Here is an 18790-nt window from a genome sequence, read left to right on the forward strand (position 1 = left end):
AAATTTTTTTATTGACGATGTATGTTACTTTAATGAATACCCTCAACCCTTTAACACCAATTTATGTAATAAAATTGAGAACGGAAATGGGGAATATCTCAAAGAGACAACAACCCGACCAAAAAGCATAAAACAACCGAAGACTACCAATGGGCCTTCAACACAGCGAGAATAATCCTCACCCGGGGGAGGGCTTCAGCTTGCTCTTAACAAAATTAGTAGTACCAGTAGTTCAATGAAAATGGACATGCAAGTAATCATGGAAAACCAATCAACAGCTCTTAGGACAGGGCACTTTTGATATATTCACTTAAATTGCTATATTTTGGTTATTTATAATGACAGTAAAGATTTTAAACTGTATTAGTTGGTATAATATCACCGTAACATCAGAACTGAAAATCGTGGCTGCCGTCTTTTAAGCAACCTTTTTTCCATGCTATTGCTGTTATCATAGGACTACAACAAATGCTAAAATATGACATGCATGTACAAAGTTTTAAGCGCCAACCGTACATTCCTTTAACGCTTGTGATCGATTGCAATTAAATATTCAATTTGCAACTATTTCTGAATTTTTATCCATTTCTATTGAAAATAAATTAAGCACGTTTAAATTATCGCGCGAAGCCATCATTATTCATTACTATAACAATACACATTATAAAGTGAAAATGAACAATTCAGGTTATACTTTTTTCATGAATCTTTTAGCACTTGAACACATACCTTTTTATGTGTTTAGTTGCTGATTTTAATCACTTAAGGTTGTACCTACCACTACAGGGAGATAACTCTGTAAAGTCAGATTAACGTTTTAATTACATTGTGTTGTAAAAGGAATATTAAGCTTCTCAATGATCAAAATTGGTGGTTGTCAAATTGCTATATAACCAGTGTATTTTTTCTGACAAAACGGTTGGTTCAAAAAATTTAAAATTTTTATATTTTTGTTAAAGGGTCAAAGTAAATACTTTGTCAAAATTTAAAGAAAATTAAACGAGCCAAATTAATTTTAGTGAAAGTGTTGGGTACCACCTTAATAAACTTTTCACGTCAGATTATTTCATTTTTGGAACTAAACCAGCAATGGAACTATAAAACTGTTTTTATTTGAATTTAAGGCTGTGTCTGTTATAAACTTGAATCTTGTCATTTGAGAAAAACAAATGAAAAGACCATTTTCTTTCTTGGTAAACCAAATAAGACAAAGAGATGTAAAGAGAGTGTTGGTAATATTATTGTAATGAATTAATGGACTCAGAAAAATCCTATTATTGTCATAAATAAATACATTTAGCGATGATTAACTTTCGGTAATGTGACAAAATGAACAAAATGGAATCTTGAAGAAAATTATCCGGTGATGCAGCTGTAACCAACTATTACATCCATTATACCACATATGTATAGTTATATTAGTTAAAGAGCTGATATATAAAGTTATATTAGTTGGCCCAAGAACACAGTGATTTCGTAGTGCGCTTCTTTTAGAAAATAAATTGAAATTAAAAAAAATCGCACTTGATACATTTCAAAAAGATTTTTAAGGCGTAGTAAATTATTTTCGGACATTTAATTTCAAAATTATAGAAAAGTATACCAGCTCTAACTCAAAATATGGACAATTCATTGTTAAGGGGGGTTTATATTTAGTTTGGCAGCTCCAAACATAATTACTGTTTTACCTAGCTATTAAAAATAATAATTTTTACCTCCTAGATTTTTTAAACATGTTATTTTGTCCACTGCTAAATATTTCATGTATAGAAAATATGTGTAAGTTATACAATGCCCACACTAGGGACTATATATATTATGTAAGACGACGAGAATCAAAGAACGATAACTACGTGTCTTTGGACCGTGGCAGTCACAACTATTGTACTCTTTTAAGCAAATTGTGCGTCATGGATAGTGGGGTTGATAGCATACATAAATTTTAACAAAATAACGTAGTTAATTATGCATTACTAAAATAATAAGATACAAGACATTTATACATATCATGCAGTTGTTGAATCCACTATGCCCAGAAATATTACCAATTCAACAAAGTTATCCATGAAACGGTACTTTTAATTTTCTGCAATAAATTAAGTCTCAAGTTTTCATTTTGTGTACATTTCAAAAAGAAATGATCTTCGTCATCTATTCTATTCAAAGAAAAAAATCTTCATTAACGTTCCTCTCTTTTTATGTTTCTGTTATAGATCAATGCCGTATACGTTGATCTATAAGCATACCAAGTTTATCCTAACGAAAGTTACAAATATTTACACACATATCCGTTTTTATTGGACCGAAATCATTATCGATTTTTTTTTTCTAATACCAAATATTTGCTTTTTTAGAAACATTTTTTTTCCCAAATAAGCCATTTAAGGGGAGATAACTCTTTACGTACAAAATTTATACTGGACATATAGGGAAATTTTCATTGTTTACTTGCAGCACAAAAAAACAAGTTCGGTGACACCATTTTTTCTTTTTCTTTTTTTTCAAATATATTATAAAACTAATCATATCATATTTTATTTCAAAACTCTGTCTGATATAGATTTATTTTCATGCATAAAAATGTGGTTTTTTTTCTGAACAATCTAAGCAAAATGACAATTTTGAACGACCTTAAAATAGCTATATCCAAAGCCAGTTCAAATACACACCAGCTGCTCGGTCATGCTTAGTCACATCCTGGTTCTTTTTGGTCCATATCACATCCCCACATTTTCTTATTCTTACATCGCGCTTTGAAATTTAAAGAGAGAACAGAAATTAGCTATGTTTATTCAGTGACATTTGACCTCGGAATAAAAATCAACAAAAATTACCCTGGTATTACTGGCATTAGTGATTTTATCTTATAATAATAATAACTGAGTTATGTACAGAGGTACTTTTATCTGGAAATCTGGGAGAGTTTGCTAATTGTGGTACATGTTACATGTTTCTGACCAGCGAATGTTGGCAGGTCTAAGCTTATCTTGACATTCTCTGATAAACATCAACTTTAACTTCGCAATATGAGTAAAGCTTATATATACATACACTTTTGACCTGCCAGCTGCATTTGTTAAATATACATTGTAATTACGCATATCAAAATTCATATCGATTCTTTGAAAAACCTGCAGATCTTTACGGGGAGTTCTTTGAATGAAATCTTTCGTTTATGATAGTATCAAAATGTAATCTTTCCTTTATGATATTGGAGTGACTTCATTCGTTTGTTGTATCCTTTACATGTAAATCAAAATTTATAAAATAGTATAAAAGCGGTGTTTTCTGTGCCTTTCACTTCTATTCTTTTAAATTAAAAAAGCTTTTATTATTGATTTATTACTCCGAAACTTCAGCGACCGATATTACAGGCATATTTAAAACGAAGGTATTTACTTATTATCAAAACTAAAATATCACTGTATCAAAACCTTTTTTTTCTGTTTCGTCTGTTTATGCATATCATTTTTTGTCACTCATTGAAATATGAATTGATATACTACTATCATTTTCTGTGCTATATCAAAAGTAAAGATAGGGGGGGGGGGGGGAATATGTACGAATAGATTAACTAACTAAACATAAATAAAGTGTTTGAATTGTTGTTTAACAAATAACATGAGTTAATTTTTTTAAATGCAGCCCAATGAACCTATAAATTTCACTTCAATTAAATTATCACAAAAATAAGCAATATGAATGCCAAAAACAATAAAACCTTATATAAAATTCAGAAGCATTCTTTTTTTTAAATATGTTTATTGAACTTTGAAGTTACATTGTTCTTTCATCTTTCTGCTACAACCAAATATTTCCCACGACTATGAATTATATGATTGTATCATGCCTGCATCCAATTAAAGTTAAAAGTGACCATTGAAGGACATTACTGGACTATTGCATCTGTCATTATTTAACGTGGCATATGGGTGTTACCCGCGGTCAGTCAGCTGTTATGACTTAAAGTTGACCTGCATAGTACAATAACACTGCAAAAGGCACACATAATAAAGTGTCATTAACATACTCGTAGTGTTCATAGTAGTTCACCATTTAAATAATCACCGAGCTTGTCTCTGTAAAATTTACACTATAGCCAATGTCAGGACTGAAAAAGCTCAGAAATTCAAAATTAAAACAAATCCATGTTTCGACTACGGTGCGTTTTAGCGACTACGGTGTGCGTTTTAGCGACTACGGTGCGTTTTAGCGACTACGGTGCGTTTTAGCAACCTTGACTGTCCACAAAGCCCTTGCATGGTCGGTAACAAACGTTACAATCTGGAATTGTTCATATACCCCAATAATTCAAATAATTCCCGAAACAGGCAATCGTTTTGTCAAAGTATTTTCTATATCTCAAACTTAAGACACTTGGCTTTTTTAGTAATTCAGCTACATGTATTTGTTTTTCATAAATTGTTCTCATGTGAAGTTTTATTTGTTTTCACTGCTCTCCATTCCCCCAAATAAAAAGTTACATTTTGTATACTTGCCCATCTTGACCTGTTGTCAAGCAGAAATCTTACTTTTCTATGCAATGAATTCAGCATCCAAGAAATGCAGATTACTAACCATGCAGCTGGAAAATAATGCGAAATAAATAACCGTATTGCGATTTCAGAGAATTCGCAGATTTTTCGCACGTTCTTCCACGTAATGCCGCAAATATTTGAATGTATCAAAATTAATTGTTTGCCTTTGTTCGTTGCTTTTTCACGGAAAGTCAATTAAGCCGAAGCGCATATTTATAATTCTATAGTGCAAATCGGAAATGATATTTGGATATCAGCAGTACTAATAACTGTTAACTTTGAAAGAATAGTTCAGTAAGCATGATATCTGTTATTTTTAAAATACTGTGAAAATCTTAAATTCTTTTAAAGTTCTTTAAACCTTATTTTAGAAATAACTTGTTTGTTTCTTTAAAAGTTATACCATATTAGTTAAATTCCCCTAAGCTTGTTCCTGGATGATGTCTTAAATCTAGGACAAGTTTGATTCGCTGACCCTAGCAACAAATGTTTGAGCAATCAATGGTTATATAACAAACTGTATAACATTAGATAAGTTATAAGTTTGACCGTATTATTTCTTAGGTAATATATCAATAATATACATGGTTACATTTGGCTACTTTACAAGTACTGAGGTCATGTAGTATTCAATTAATATCAATGTTTCTTATGTATACTTAGTACAAAATTGTTATATATTTTATTACGTATTTATTTCTAAGAGGTAACGCAACATTTTGTTATATCGGTTTAAGTTTCTGGATCAAACCGGTCATTTTCATAGAATGGCAGAGATTTTATTTGAAGGTTAGGCAACTGTATTACTCAACTTGTGCCCCCTCAATCTCCATACAGCGGGCTTTTTGATATATTAATCATTGTCTATTTTTAAAAGACAAAATATTACATTTTTATTTTAACGATTATAATTTTGAGGTTGCAAACCATTTTTTTTTCAATATGGAGTTCTGCACCAAACCTGTCAATTTCATAAATGCCAGAGTTAAATTTGATGTAGCTATACAACTATAACATTACGCTATGTGTACCCTCTCAAATTCCATATAGCGAAACTTCTAGTTTTAAATTGGCAATTGCCTATGTTATTCAAAATAATTATACATTTTTTTACATATTTATTTCCAGAAGATAACAACACACTTTTTTTTTCAATTTTAGAACTTTGGGGAAAATAAGCTCTGCACCAAACCGGTCATTTTCATTTGAAAGAAAATTTTTAGTTGGATGAAGGGCACAACTACATAACTCTGCTTTTACCCCTCAATTTCCATATTTTTTTTCTTCAAATTTTGACAATTTTGCATTTTAGACGTGTGGTGATATCCATAAATATGATCCGATCGTTTGTATTAAAATTGTAAATATTGTCGAGGTTGGTCATCAGATAAATTATAAAACTCGATCAGATATTTTTTGCAAATGAAAGGGAACGAATGGTACGCCCCAGAACACAGTGTATGACCTTTTTGGGAGGTCAGACTTGGTCAAACCGTTATTGTATTCTTATGACGAAACTTTATAAAGAAGTTGAACTTTCTTAACCGATAATTGCCTCTACTCTGGTCACTGTTAGGTCAAAAAAGCGATGCAGGTGGAATTTGGACAATAGATGACCACTCGGTCATCAACGGTCAATATTGGGCTACAATTTTATATTTTGCATATTTGATTGATAATGATTTTTTTTAAATAAAACAAATTTTAAAGAATTAAGATCGGCGACAACACCATTAGTCTCGCATTACTGCTCAAAGATATCATGAATATTTATCACAAATATTATATTTTTATTTTATTTCGTTTGTGATTGTTTTAATTGAAGAGGGACATTTTTTACCCATTGTCATCAATCAGTCGTATTTATTCAGATCCCGTGCCAGATGTCGGGTTTTCTGTAATTTATACGTTTTTGACGCAGCGTTTCTACAACTGATTATAATATTAACGAAGGGTTCTCATCTTTTAGGGCGCGTGTCTTTTATTGTCTCCGACCTCACGGCAAGGGATGAAAAAACATTTGGACAGATTTTTGTGCATGTTTTATTATTAACAATTAGTTAAATGTATTCTTGTCCATTGTGTTAAAAGAAATAATAATGTGATTTAGGATTATTTGATATGTCTAAAGGACAAGTCAACGAGGTCTTTTTAAAATGTTCAATTAAAGACGCATCGCTATCATTTAAAAAAGAGACTAGATATGCACATGTCCACGTGCCAACGCGTGCTTTTTGATTTCATATAATTACAAATTTGAAAATAAAAATAAGGGTGGTTAGAATAACAAATTTGAATTCAGAAAATTTGTTGGTGCAAATATGAAAGTTTGATACAATTTCGAAATCAAAACTAACTGAAAGGTTAATTTTGTATAAAATTGATCAATAGTTATATATTATTGATAAAAAAAAGTAATATATATTAATCGATGATATATATTTTGATAAAATTCAAAATAAATGCATCAGAAGTATTCATAATATTCAAAGAAGTAATACATTATTAGGTATGGGTTTGCTCATTGTTAAAGACCAAATGGTCACCTATAGTTATTAATTTCTGTGTCATTTGGGTCTCTTGTGGAGACTTTTATCATTCTCAATTATACCACATGTTTTTATTTTAATAACTTATAGTTTACAGATCAATAACAGAAGATGTATCAAACTCCGAAACAGTGGTGACGTTGCTTCGCTAAACTAAAGTGAACGTAGCGTAGTAAAGAGGACGTAACCGCTGTTTCGGAGTTCAAAGATGTATAGTAAACATCAATAAGGCAGCAATCGGACGACAAAAAAGACGTCTAGAGGTCAATATTAGAAACTTGTGTTTCTACAAATTACATAGGTCTCATGCATCACAAGTCACCAAGTTGTTAAATAATCAATTAGCTACCATCCAAAAAACAACAAAACGACAAAAATATTGATTTATAAATAAAGACGACCATGCACAAACTAAGTTCCAAGCTTGAGACAGGAAAGACGTGGACGGATTTAAATTGGTCTTTGATAAACTCCGTATCTCTTTTGTCCAATGTATATCTCAATCCCCCTTCTTATCTGTATAACGGTTACAAATGAATTTAAAAAAAAAGATAATGATATTATATTTAAAAAAAAAGATTTTCATAGTCACGGTTAAAACAATTGCATCAAAACCTGTCCGAATGCTTTTCATTACTTGTCGTCAGGTCGGAGATAATAAAAGACACGTACCCTAAAATATTAGAATCCTTATAGCAATTTTTTTTATATATTGCTGCATGTGTACTTCGAATCGTATAGCTATAATGTCTATAATTAGAACTTCATAATTAATCAAATTATAAATTTACATTTAAGGAGATTGGATTCGTTAATTAATTTTTATGCTTTAACTAATCTTATAGAATTGTAATTCAAAAGACAGATCAGTGCTCAGAAATTTGAAGAAGTTATAACTTCTTCAAACAGATGTTTATAAGAGATGACATTTTATTTTTGGTAGCGCATGACACGACGGACAATTGACAAACTAATTATATAATTATGTGGATTTGTAAGGTGGCGTATGACTCTGTACAGCACGGTTCACTAGCAGAATTATAAATGACCATGAAATTTAATTTGAATTGTAAGATAAATTTAGCTTGTCCAACACAAGAAATGATGTTCTCTCAAGAGACATGCCAAAAGAACCGTATCTCACTTGGCATCTAATCAATTGATATAACACATGTAATTCTATAATAACATTTTTTTATAACTAATTTCTACGGCGCTTTATATCCTTTATCGCCTTTTTATAAATTAGGGACAACTACACTTGGATATATTTGTCAACCCTCTAACCCTTTGCGTTTGCATTTTTCTAGATTCAGATATGTTTTAAACATTTCTGCATATGGTCGATAGCACAGGTTTGTCTCTCCTTGTAAGAATATTTTTTTTGTTTTTTGTTTTTTTGTTTTAACGCCACTTTTAAGCACCGCTTTTGGGCTTTTTCAAGGCGACCAGTTTTCATTGGTGGAGGAAGTCGGATTGCCCGGAGAAAACCTACGACCTTCGATAAGAAAATCACATTTCTATATATATTTGTTTTATATTGTAGATGGCTTTAAAACTCCATATACAATTTTTTGTCAGCAAAACTATAGGAAAAAAAACTTTTTGACGAATCTGTTGAGTATTAAGGTTAAAATGCCATTTTTTTATGAAATTCAATACGGTTTCAAAAAGATTCTCTCCAAATTTTGACGAAGGATTGTACAGCACACATATTTTTTTAATCTTTGTTTTCGTCAGAATTATCTTAGTGGATTTACATGTAAGAACAATAAAGATATAAGGTGTTTCTCTGATCTTTTTTTTTATTAATGCAGTTTTCATTTTAGCTAGCAATTCAAGAACACCGATTCAATGACTCGTTTGGATGTATATACATTCATTATTAAACCGTCGAGGGTATACATATATATGTCAAAGTAACCGTTAGGAAGACCATAAAATAAAACAAAACCTCCTCAATGTTAACTTAAACTAAAATCTTTATACCCCTAATAAACCGATACACATATATTGATTAAATCGTCCTGGACACGCACGAAATACTTGCCACTGGACGTTAATCTGTCCACAATCAATCAATTGAATAAACATATTTCTTATGTGAAATATCAACCTATATATTACACATATTTGTTTTATTTAACCCTTAATGAATAAAAAACAAGTATTACGTCAATATAATTCATATGTGGATTTATTTTTGCTATTACAAATTTATTTCGTATATTTTTTTGTAACAAGTCATAAATAACTCTTTCTTAGATAACCATGGCAGCTTATGGTTTAGATAACCAAAAGGAGATTATTTTTAGATAATCATAGCATAATATATAGAAATATAAGACTCGAGATTTCTGTTTATGAGGTTAAATCTATAATTTAAATTTGTGTTTTATTTATATGTCGTGTATTTTTTAAGGAAATATGGTGCCTGGGATCCAGGCAAATGAAATTTTGGCTAACAAGTGACATCACAGAAGAAATACGCATACGAGAAACCCAAACGTTAAGTCTAAAGAAAAGAAAGAATAAACAACGTGCACTTCAACTACAAACTTCATTTTCCTAATTAATTTTTTGGGGGATTCGTAGCAACTCTATAATGAATCTTTTGTAGACGAAACACGTACGCCTGGCGTACAAAAGTATAAGCCTAGTAAGTTAAGTTTTTTTATATTGTATATTTATTAGATTGATTTTACAATCGAAAAGGCACGATTTATATGCCAGTATATAGGTGTCCTTGTTTTAACCCATACTTAAATGTTGCAAATATTACACAAGATATCAGTATCCGGTATCGTTATTATTAATAGTATAATTTCCCATTGTCGCGACTATTGAACTATCATAATCTTGTAGATAAGTATTAAGTAATATATGAAAGTATCCTTCCGAAAAGTTGTTTAATATGCATACATATTTGTTTTTGTTCGTTTTTTTTTATATATAAATGAGGCCGTTAGTTTTCTCGTTTGAATTGTTTTACATTGTCATATCGGGGCCTTTTATAGCCGACTATGCGGTATGGGCTTTGCTCATTGTTGAAGGCCGTAGGGTGACCTATAGTTGTTGATGTCTGTGTCATTTTGGTCTCTTGTGGACAGTTGTCTCATTGGCAATCCGATATACCACATCTTCTGTTTTATATATAAAACAATTTATCTGACGATTCTACGGACAATTTTAATATCAAGACATCTCCAGATATACATGTACCACTGGCAAATCCTCCGGAACTTACAACCTGACATCTTTAATACTACAATTTATAAAATAATATATCTCGAAGAGCCTCTTGATGCAGATTTGTGTGGTCTTATTTTCTGTAATGCGTCTTCTCTTTAAATGTATATAAAACAAAGGTATATCTGAAATAACGGGCAAATCATTTCAAAGAATATTCCGGGGGAAACCTCTGTACGGCGGTCGACATAGCAGACGAAATCAATTTCCTATTCTATAGGACGGAGCATACTATGCGTACCATGTAGGATTAGGATGAGCAACTGTATGAGTCTCATAGGTCAAATCACAGAATACATATCTTGTTAAATATCATTATATATATAAGGCGAACCATAGTTTACATACCTGAAATGATAGAAAACAGTAAACATATCCTACTCTATTCATTATAGCATAAATTATGACAGTATCCCTACCATATTATATCAGGGTTGGATGGCAGTATGTCTATCATATCCTATAGAACTTAATGACAGTTACTCTATCATAACCTATAGGGCTAAATGACAGTATCCCTCTCATATCCTATATGATAATGACAGTTTCTCTAACATATCATATAGGGCTAAATGACAGTATCTCTATCCTATCCTATAGAACTTATTGACAATTACCCTATCATATCCTATAGGGCTAAATGACAGTATCCCTATCATATCCTATATGATAATGACAGTATCCCTCTAATATCCTATAGAACTAATTGACAGTTATCCTATCATATCCTTTAGGGCTTAATGACAGTACCTCTACCCCATCCTATAGAACTTATTGACAATTACCCTATCATATCCTATAGGGCTAAATGACAGTATCCCTATCATATCCTATATGATAATGACAGTATCCCTCTAATATCCTATAGGGCTAAATGACAGTATCCCTCTCATATCATATATGATAATGACAGTTTCTCTAACATATCATATAGGGCTAAATGACAGTATCCCTCTCATATCATATATGATAATGACAGTTTCTCTAACATATCATATAGGGCTAAATGACAGTATCCCTCTCATATCATATATGATAATGACAGTTTCTCTAACATATCATATAGGGCTAAATGACAGTATCCCTATCATAACCTATAGGGCTAAATGACAGTATCCCTCTCATATCCTATAGGGCTAAATGACAGTATCCCTCTCATATCATATAGGGCTAAATGACAGTAACACTATCATATCCTATATGATAATGACAGTTTCTCTAACATATCCTATAGGGCTAAATGACAGTATCCCTCTCATATCATATAGGGCTAAATGACAGTAACACTATCATATCCTATATGATAATGACAGTTTCTCTAACATAACCTATAGGGCTAGATGACAGTATCCCTCTAATATCCTATAGGGCTAAATGACAGTATCCCTCTCATATCATATATGATAATGACAGTTTCTCTAACATATCATATAGGGCTAAATGACAGTATCCCTATCATAACCTATAGGGCTAAATGACAGTATCCCTCTCATATCCTATAGGGCTAAATGACAGTATCCCTCTCATATCATATAGGGCTAAATGACAGTAACACTATCATATCCTATATGATAATGACAGTTTCTCTAACATATCCTATAGAACGTATTGACAGTTACTCTATCATAACCTATAGGGCTAGATGACAGTATCCCTCTCATATCCTATAGGGCTAAATGACAGTATCCCTCTAATATCCTATAGGGCTAAATGACAGTATCCCTCTCATATCCTATATGATAATGACAGTTTCTCTAACATATCCTATAGGGCTAAATGACAGTATCTCTATCCTATCCTATAGAACTTATTGACAGTTATCCTATCATATCTTACAAGGCTAAATGACAGTATCTCTATCCTATCCTATAGAACTAATTGACAGTTATCCTATCATATCCTTTAGGGCTTAATGACAGTACCTCTACCCCATCCTATAGAACTTATTGACAATTACCCTATCATATCCTATAGGGCTAAATGACAGTATCCCTATCATATCCTATATGATAATGACAGTTTCTCTAACATATCCTATAGGGCTAAATGACAGTATCCCTCTCATATCATATATGATAATGACAGTTTCTCTAACATATCATATAGGGCTAAATGACAGTATCCCTCTCATATCATATATGATAATGACAGTTTCTCTAACATATCATATAGGGCTAAATGACAGTATCCCTCTCATATCATATATGATAATGACAGTTTCTCTAACATATCATATAGGGCTAAATGACAGTATCCCTATCATAACCTATAGGGCTAAATGACAGTATCCCTCTCATATCCTATAGGGCTAAATGACAGTATCCCTCTCATATCATATAGGGCTAAATGACAGTAACACTATCATATCCTATATGATAATGACAGTTTCTCTAACATATCCTATAGAACGTATTGACAGTTACTCTATCATAACCTATAGGGCTAGATGACAGTATCCCTATCATAACCTATAGGGCTAAATGACAGTATCCCTCTCATATCCTATAGGGCTAAATGACAGTATCCCTCTAATATCCTATAGGGCTAAATGACAGTATCCCTCTCATATCCTATATGATAATGACAGTTTCTCTAACATATCCTATAGAACGTATTGACAGTTACTCTATCATAACCTATAGGGCTAGATGACAGTATCCCTATCATAACCTATAGGGCTAAATGACAGTATCCCTCTCATATCCTATAGGGCTAAATGACAGTATCCCTCTAATATCCTATAGGGCTAAATGACAGTATCCCTCTCATATCCTATATGATAATGACAGTTTCTCTAACATATCCTATAGGGCTAAATGACAGTATCTCTATCCTATCCTATAGAACTTATTGACAGTTATCCTATCATATCTTACAAGGCTAAATGACAGTATCTCTATCCTATCCTATAGAACTAATTGACAGTTATCCTATCATATCCTTTAGGGCTTAATGACAGTACCTCTACCCCATCCTATAGAACTTATTGACAATTACCCTATCATATCCTATAGGGCTAAATGGCAGTATCCCTATCATATCCTATATGATAATGACAGTTTCTCTAACATATCCTATAGGGCTAAATGACAGTATCTCTATCCTATCCTATAGAACTTATTGACAGTTATCCTATCATATCTTACAAGGCTAAATGGCAGTATCTCTCTCTTATCCTATAGAACTTATTGACAGTTACCCTTTCATATCCTATAGGGCTAAATGACAGTATCTCTATCCTATCTTATAGAACTTATTGATAGTTATCCTTTCATATCCTATAGGGCTAAATGACAGTATCTCGATCATATCTTCTAGGATGAACAACAGTGTCATATCATACAATAATACAAAAATGCTGTAAAAGACACACAAAAGTTTACATAACTTAAACCTGAAGAACGGACAGTTACAAGCCTATCCCGAGGCAAGGACAACTGCACGACTATACTGACGGACGGGAAACTGTAAGCCTAGCCCATCCTTATTAACGTGTTGGACGAAAAAGCACCAGTCATCAGTCTATACACAAATGTAGGCCAACAATTGTCAGCCTTTCCTGTAGGACGGACAACGGTATACCTGTTCTAAAGGATGGCCAATACTAAACCTAGCCAAAGCATATGGAAGGGGACTGGAACATGTATCGTAGTTGGGAAATACAGCATAAATATCATACAAATGGGACATAGTGTCCTATACTCTAGGGCGTCTAACATTAAACTTTGCATACAGAAGAGACATGGTAGATCCATCCTGTAGAACTTGCCTTTTAATACCAGAAATAACAATTTAGCAATTCGGTTGGAAGGACACAATGTACTATCTAACCATAATATAACAGGACTATCCTCCTTTTGTTGGACGACCAATGCATTTGAATTGGAACATATGGTTGGAACCCCCTTTCTCCTGGGTTGGAAATCACCCTTTAAAAATGGCTGGAGTATCTCTTATCTTGCAAGAATAACCCACAATTTACTAATTCTTATCTTCTATTTTTCGACTTATTTATGTTTCCCATAAACTTAAAAATTAGTTTAAAACTTCAGTTTTTTTTGGTTATTTTCGGATGTTCGAACAAACATATTATTTATAACCTTTACAGAAAATGTTTAACTTTAATATGTTCTAATATGCATATGTTCCTAATCCAATATCTGATATTTAATGTATTCATTGAAACATTTTTGTCTTTAACATATCTATAATTTTATATACAGTCATATAGCAATTCCTCTTCTTTACAACACCATAATTATTTATTTATTGAAATGTAGTTTAAAGTAACTTTATTACACGACCTACACATTCAAACAAAGACCATTGATATCATGAGTAAATAGGTTTTACCTGAGACGAGAAATAGATTATGTAAGATTTTAAACTAAGGCTAAAAGTTCAAACTGTCATTATGCAAGATTTTATAAAGGCTTACGTTTGACCGATCCGATAATTGTGCAAGTATTCCGTAAGACGGTCACTTGACCTCGGCCAGTCACTAAAGCGGGGAGATTGGGGTCAATAGAGAATTACACACCTTATATAATGTTAAATTATTAAAATCAACTAATGTTAAGACTCGAAATGAAATATTAAATGATTTTAAACACCAGTATAAAAATAGATATATCAATTTTTAAAGTGTATTCGCTATCAGTTGTTACAAAACATTGGCACTTTGTAAGTAAATTTGTAAAGTCTCTATCCGATTTTAAGAACAATTAGAAAATATATATATATATATATGTACCATCAACTATAGGGAAATATTTTAAATATGATAAAAACAAATAACTAAACCCTTATATATTTGTTATATCCTTTGATACTTTTTTTGTTTTCCCAGAATTCTTAAGATCAAGTTTAGTACAACCCGTGACATCATTCTCAAGTTTCTTGGAAAATTTGTATGTTGAAAAGTTGGTAATTTAATGTGTTGAAGTAAAATTAGGAAAGAACCGGGAAATTACGTTATATTATTAATAAACACTTAAATCACCCCCAGTGAAAGCTTATATAAAATAAAAATCTATATAAATTCCAACTCTCAAACAGTTTCATCTAGTTTTCATATGCATTGGAAACAAAATCAAAGTTTCATTTCGTTTTCACGCACATTCCAAACAAGGTTGAAGTTCCATTTAGTGTTCACATGCATTTGAAACCAGATTCACAGTTTCCGTTTTTGATACATCTCATTCAAACCTTTACTGAAATTTCATTTTTCAAAACCAAAACAGATCTTTGTTCAATATCTATGTAAGAGTCTAAATATTATGTTTCAAAAATAAAATTAATTAATTAAACAAATTAAATAAATAAAAAAGGCAGCCTTGAATTCAAATCTGATATATGATAATCAATGCTGACATGTTCGATGTTCGGTCAATCCTCATGAATTTAAATTCGAAAAATTAATTCTATCCGTCTTGGGAGCAATTAGAAATCGTCATTCGTATTAGATAGGACTCAGCGGATTAAATAATAAGCACTAAGACAATGTATATAGAATACTTTACTATATAAAACATAACAATATGTTTAATGATAAAATTTGCACCAATTTTTGAGTTTTTATATCAGTAAGTTACATTTATAAAAATCTAAATTCTCTCTACTTTTACTAAACATGCACACATACAATAACATACATATCAAAAATTATGCTTAATGATGAATTATGATTTATGAAAAAAGAACGAAAAAGCAATTAAATCGATCAACTTAAAATAGTAAGAGTAGTTTTCAAATTTGAACAAAATTTAAAAAAAAAAAAAAAAATGAAAGCCAAAAAAAAAAATGTAAAAAAAAACCATAAGCACGCGCATTTTTTGTTTTCCAAAGATATAAATGATTCCTTTAAATTCATTTTCCAGACAAATACAAACACATAAAATGGCAGGAAGAAAGTAAAATAAAAAACAAAGAGATTACATCCCTAAAATGAAACAATGAACACATACAGTACATACGCACGCCTTGCGTTACATAATAAATACACATTCAAACTTTAGCACTAATACAAAGTCAAGCACTGCACATATATACCAACATTTGATCAGGGGTAGGAGATGAAAGGATGCTGTCCTGATATAAAATGAAAATAGTTTGTTTCGATTACTGAGGTAGTTCCTTGTCTCTAATATCAAAGCATCCTATTTCGCATAGCTTTGGTAGTTGTCTATTTCGTCTCAAATCGCCAATGTTTTGTAGCTTAGGCTAGCATATGAGTAATATAGCTGTTCCTTTCTTTCGTTTCACCAGATATAGTTTTAACTCAGTTTCTGAATAAATCTCACTTTTAATTCCATGCTTGTAATATTCAAAAAATTATAAGCGATTATATAACATGTAGTGTAATTTAGCAGTTTCATTTTTGAGTATTGTCACTTGCGCTCGAAGTTTTAAGTTTTCTTGCTCCAGAAAAGCTGCGCGCATTGCTATTTCTTCTTCTTTCTCTCTCCTTGCATCTCGAGATCGTTTAGCTGCTTCGTTATTTTTCCTCCGTCTTTCCCAGTAAGAATCATCCTTCCTTTCTTCTGGCACTGGATTTGTAGCTTTTTTAGAATCACGACTGTCAGATCTACTATCCGCGCGCCTCTTGCGATGTAACAAATGTGATGTTAATGGCGTCAGCGGAAAGGTTGGTACGGCTGTATCAAAAACAGAGGACATACCAGCAGAGGTTGGCATCGGTGACAGAGGAGATATTTGTGTACTCATATTTAATGATGAGAATGGATCCATTGGATATATTTTAAAAGGTCTATGTATTTTATTTCTTTCCGACGGTTCACTATTGTCACTTGATCCGCTATTTTGTAGATTTTCCTGAGAATTCTCCTCTGATTTGATTGAAGACACCGGGGATGATGTTCGGGACTCCTGGTCACTTTGAGCTTTGAAGTAAGCATCGCTACAGGTAGGCTTCGACAGATCTAAGGCAGTTTCTGCCATACCGCACATTTCTGCAAAAGAAAATGTTTAAGTTAATAAATAAACAATAAAAAATAATTGAGAGAAAGTAGATATGAAAAGTTAAATTCCACAGACTAAATGTATATGAATACACACTGTATATATAAAGATTCTGTCATTTAAATTGTTTACATATACAATCACTGAATAAAATAATATAATTCGTATTGACATGTATTTATAGAATTCACATAATAAACTTAAGTTATTTTCCTAAAAACTAAAAATTCAAAAATATTTTGAAAATGACAAAAACTTACAAAAACGTGCTATTTCCTAGTGTAAGTTATGGTATAATGAATGTCCGTTATGTGCTAAGGCCAGATGACCATTGAAATTGACCAACCAATGACCAACGCTTATACGGTTGTTTGCAATCGGTGAACTCGCAATGACCCTCTTGCACAATAACTACATAAACTTCTGCGCATGTGACGTGTATGACCTATATAATCTAATATTACCAATTGCTTCAAGGAAAAAAGATCATTAGATCATAGTGGACAATGCTATTTATATAGGTATTATGTAAGAAATTTAACATTGTGTATTCGTAACTAAACAACTACAGGTAAACCAAGAAATTTTACAGTTAAACAAAATTACCGGAAGTAATTTTAGAAAGGTCATCTTGACCAGCAGTAAAGTTTGGCCATAGTTCACAGTCAGATTGAATTATGATTCATTATCTAAAGAGAAACATAAACAAAGCATGTCTGATTTATTACAAGGCTGTTCCTCGTTTGATGGTAGCTGGTCAGCGTAGCCTCATTCCGCCCGCAACAATTATATAAGAAAAATTGAGAATATGAAATCCTGATCTCTATAATTATATACATCTTGATTTCATATTTAAAATATTAAAGACATACGCAAGGAACTTAATTGTTTTGAAAATAGCTCCAGTATTGATGAATTCATGCACTTTCAAGTCAAAAGAACTTCTCTAGAATCCTGCTAGCGAAACGATTTCATAGAAATTGTCAACTGATTTTAAATGAAAATATGCATTTCTAAAATATTAATTTCAGAAGAAATAAGAACAAAAAAGGCAAAATATTGAAAATATTATAAAAACTTATTTTTCAGCAATAAACACTTACTGCTACCTGATAACAATTCACAAAAGAACTAATAAATAAACTAAAACAAACAAAAAAAGAGAACTCCATGTAAACTTACATCTGATTGTATAAACGTCTCAGCTTAAGTGATGTCTTAGACAAAATGACCTAAGATAGTGGACAAGCATCCCGGACATACTATGTCCTGTTATTATGAAAATCTGATTATTTTTCTTAATTATTTGATAACAGCAGCTTAAAATACGTCCGGAATTATAAAATTAAGTAATAGCTTGTATTAATACAAGTTCGCAAGTTCAAACGGGCAATGCAAAATATAAAAGGATAATATAAAGTTGAAAAGTTAAATTAAAGATGATGCGGATTAAAAAAAACAACAAATATATAA

General features: G+C 31.6%; 1 protein-coding gene and 1 long non-coding RNA gene across 2 annotated transcripts in view; both read right to left on the minus strand.

Moving 5' to 3' along the window:
- Positions 1–939: 939 nt before the first annotated feature.
- Positions 940–18790, minus strand: part of LOC139515881 (uncharacterized) — a 112546-nt gene continuing 94695 nt past the window's right edge. The window contains exon 2 of the long non-coding RNA XR_011662864.1: positions 940–1038. This is a non-coding gene — a long non-coding RNA (uncharacterized lncRNA). The remainder of the gene's footprint in view (positions 1039–18790) is intronic.
- On the minus strand, positions 16158–18107 carry LOC139515862 (transcription factor ces-2-like). The gene is made up of 2 exons (XM_071305600.1): positions 17578–18107; positions 16158–17307 (listed from the first exon to the last, which is right to left on the minus strand). The coding sequence occupies exon 2, from the start codon at positions 17303–17305 to the stop codon at positions 16670–16672; it is 636 nt and encodes a 211-aa protein (XP_071161701.1). The 5' UTR covers positions 17306–17307; positions 17578–18107; the 3' UTR covers positions 16158–16669.

This window comes from Mytilus edulis, chromosome 3 (genome assembly GCF_963676685.1).
Source record: "Mytilus edulis chromosome 3, xbMytEdul2.2, whole genome shotgun sequence".
Classification (NCBI taxonomy): Eukaryota; Metazoa; Mollusca; class Bivalvia; order Mytilida; family Mytilidae; genus Mytilus; species Mytilus edulis.

Bases quoted from the DNA above. Each gene is read 5' to 3' on its own strand.
- LOC139515862 (XM_071305600.1), bottom strand. From the start codon at position 17,305: ATGTGCGGTATGGCAGAAACTGCCTTAGATCTGTCGAAGCCTACCTGT.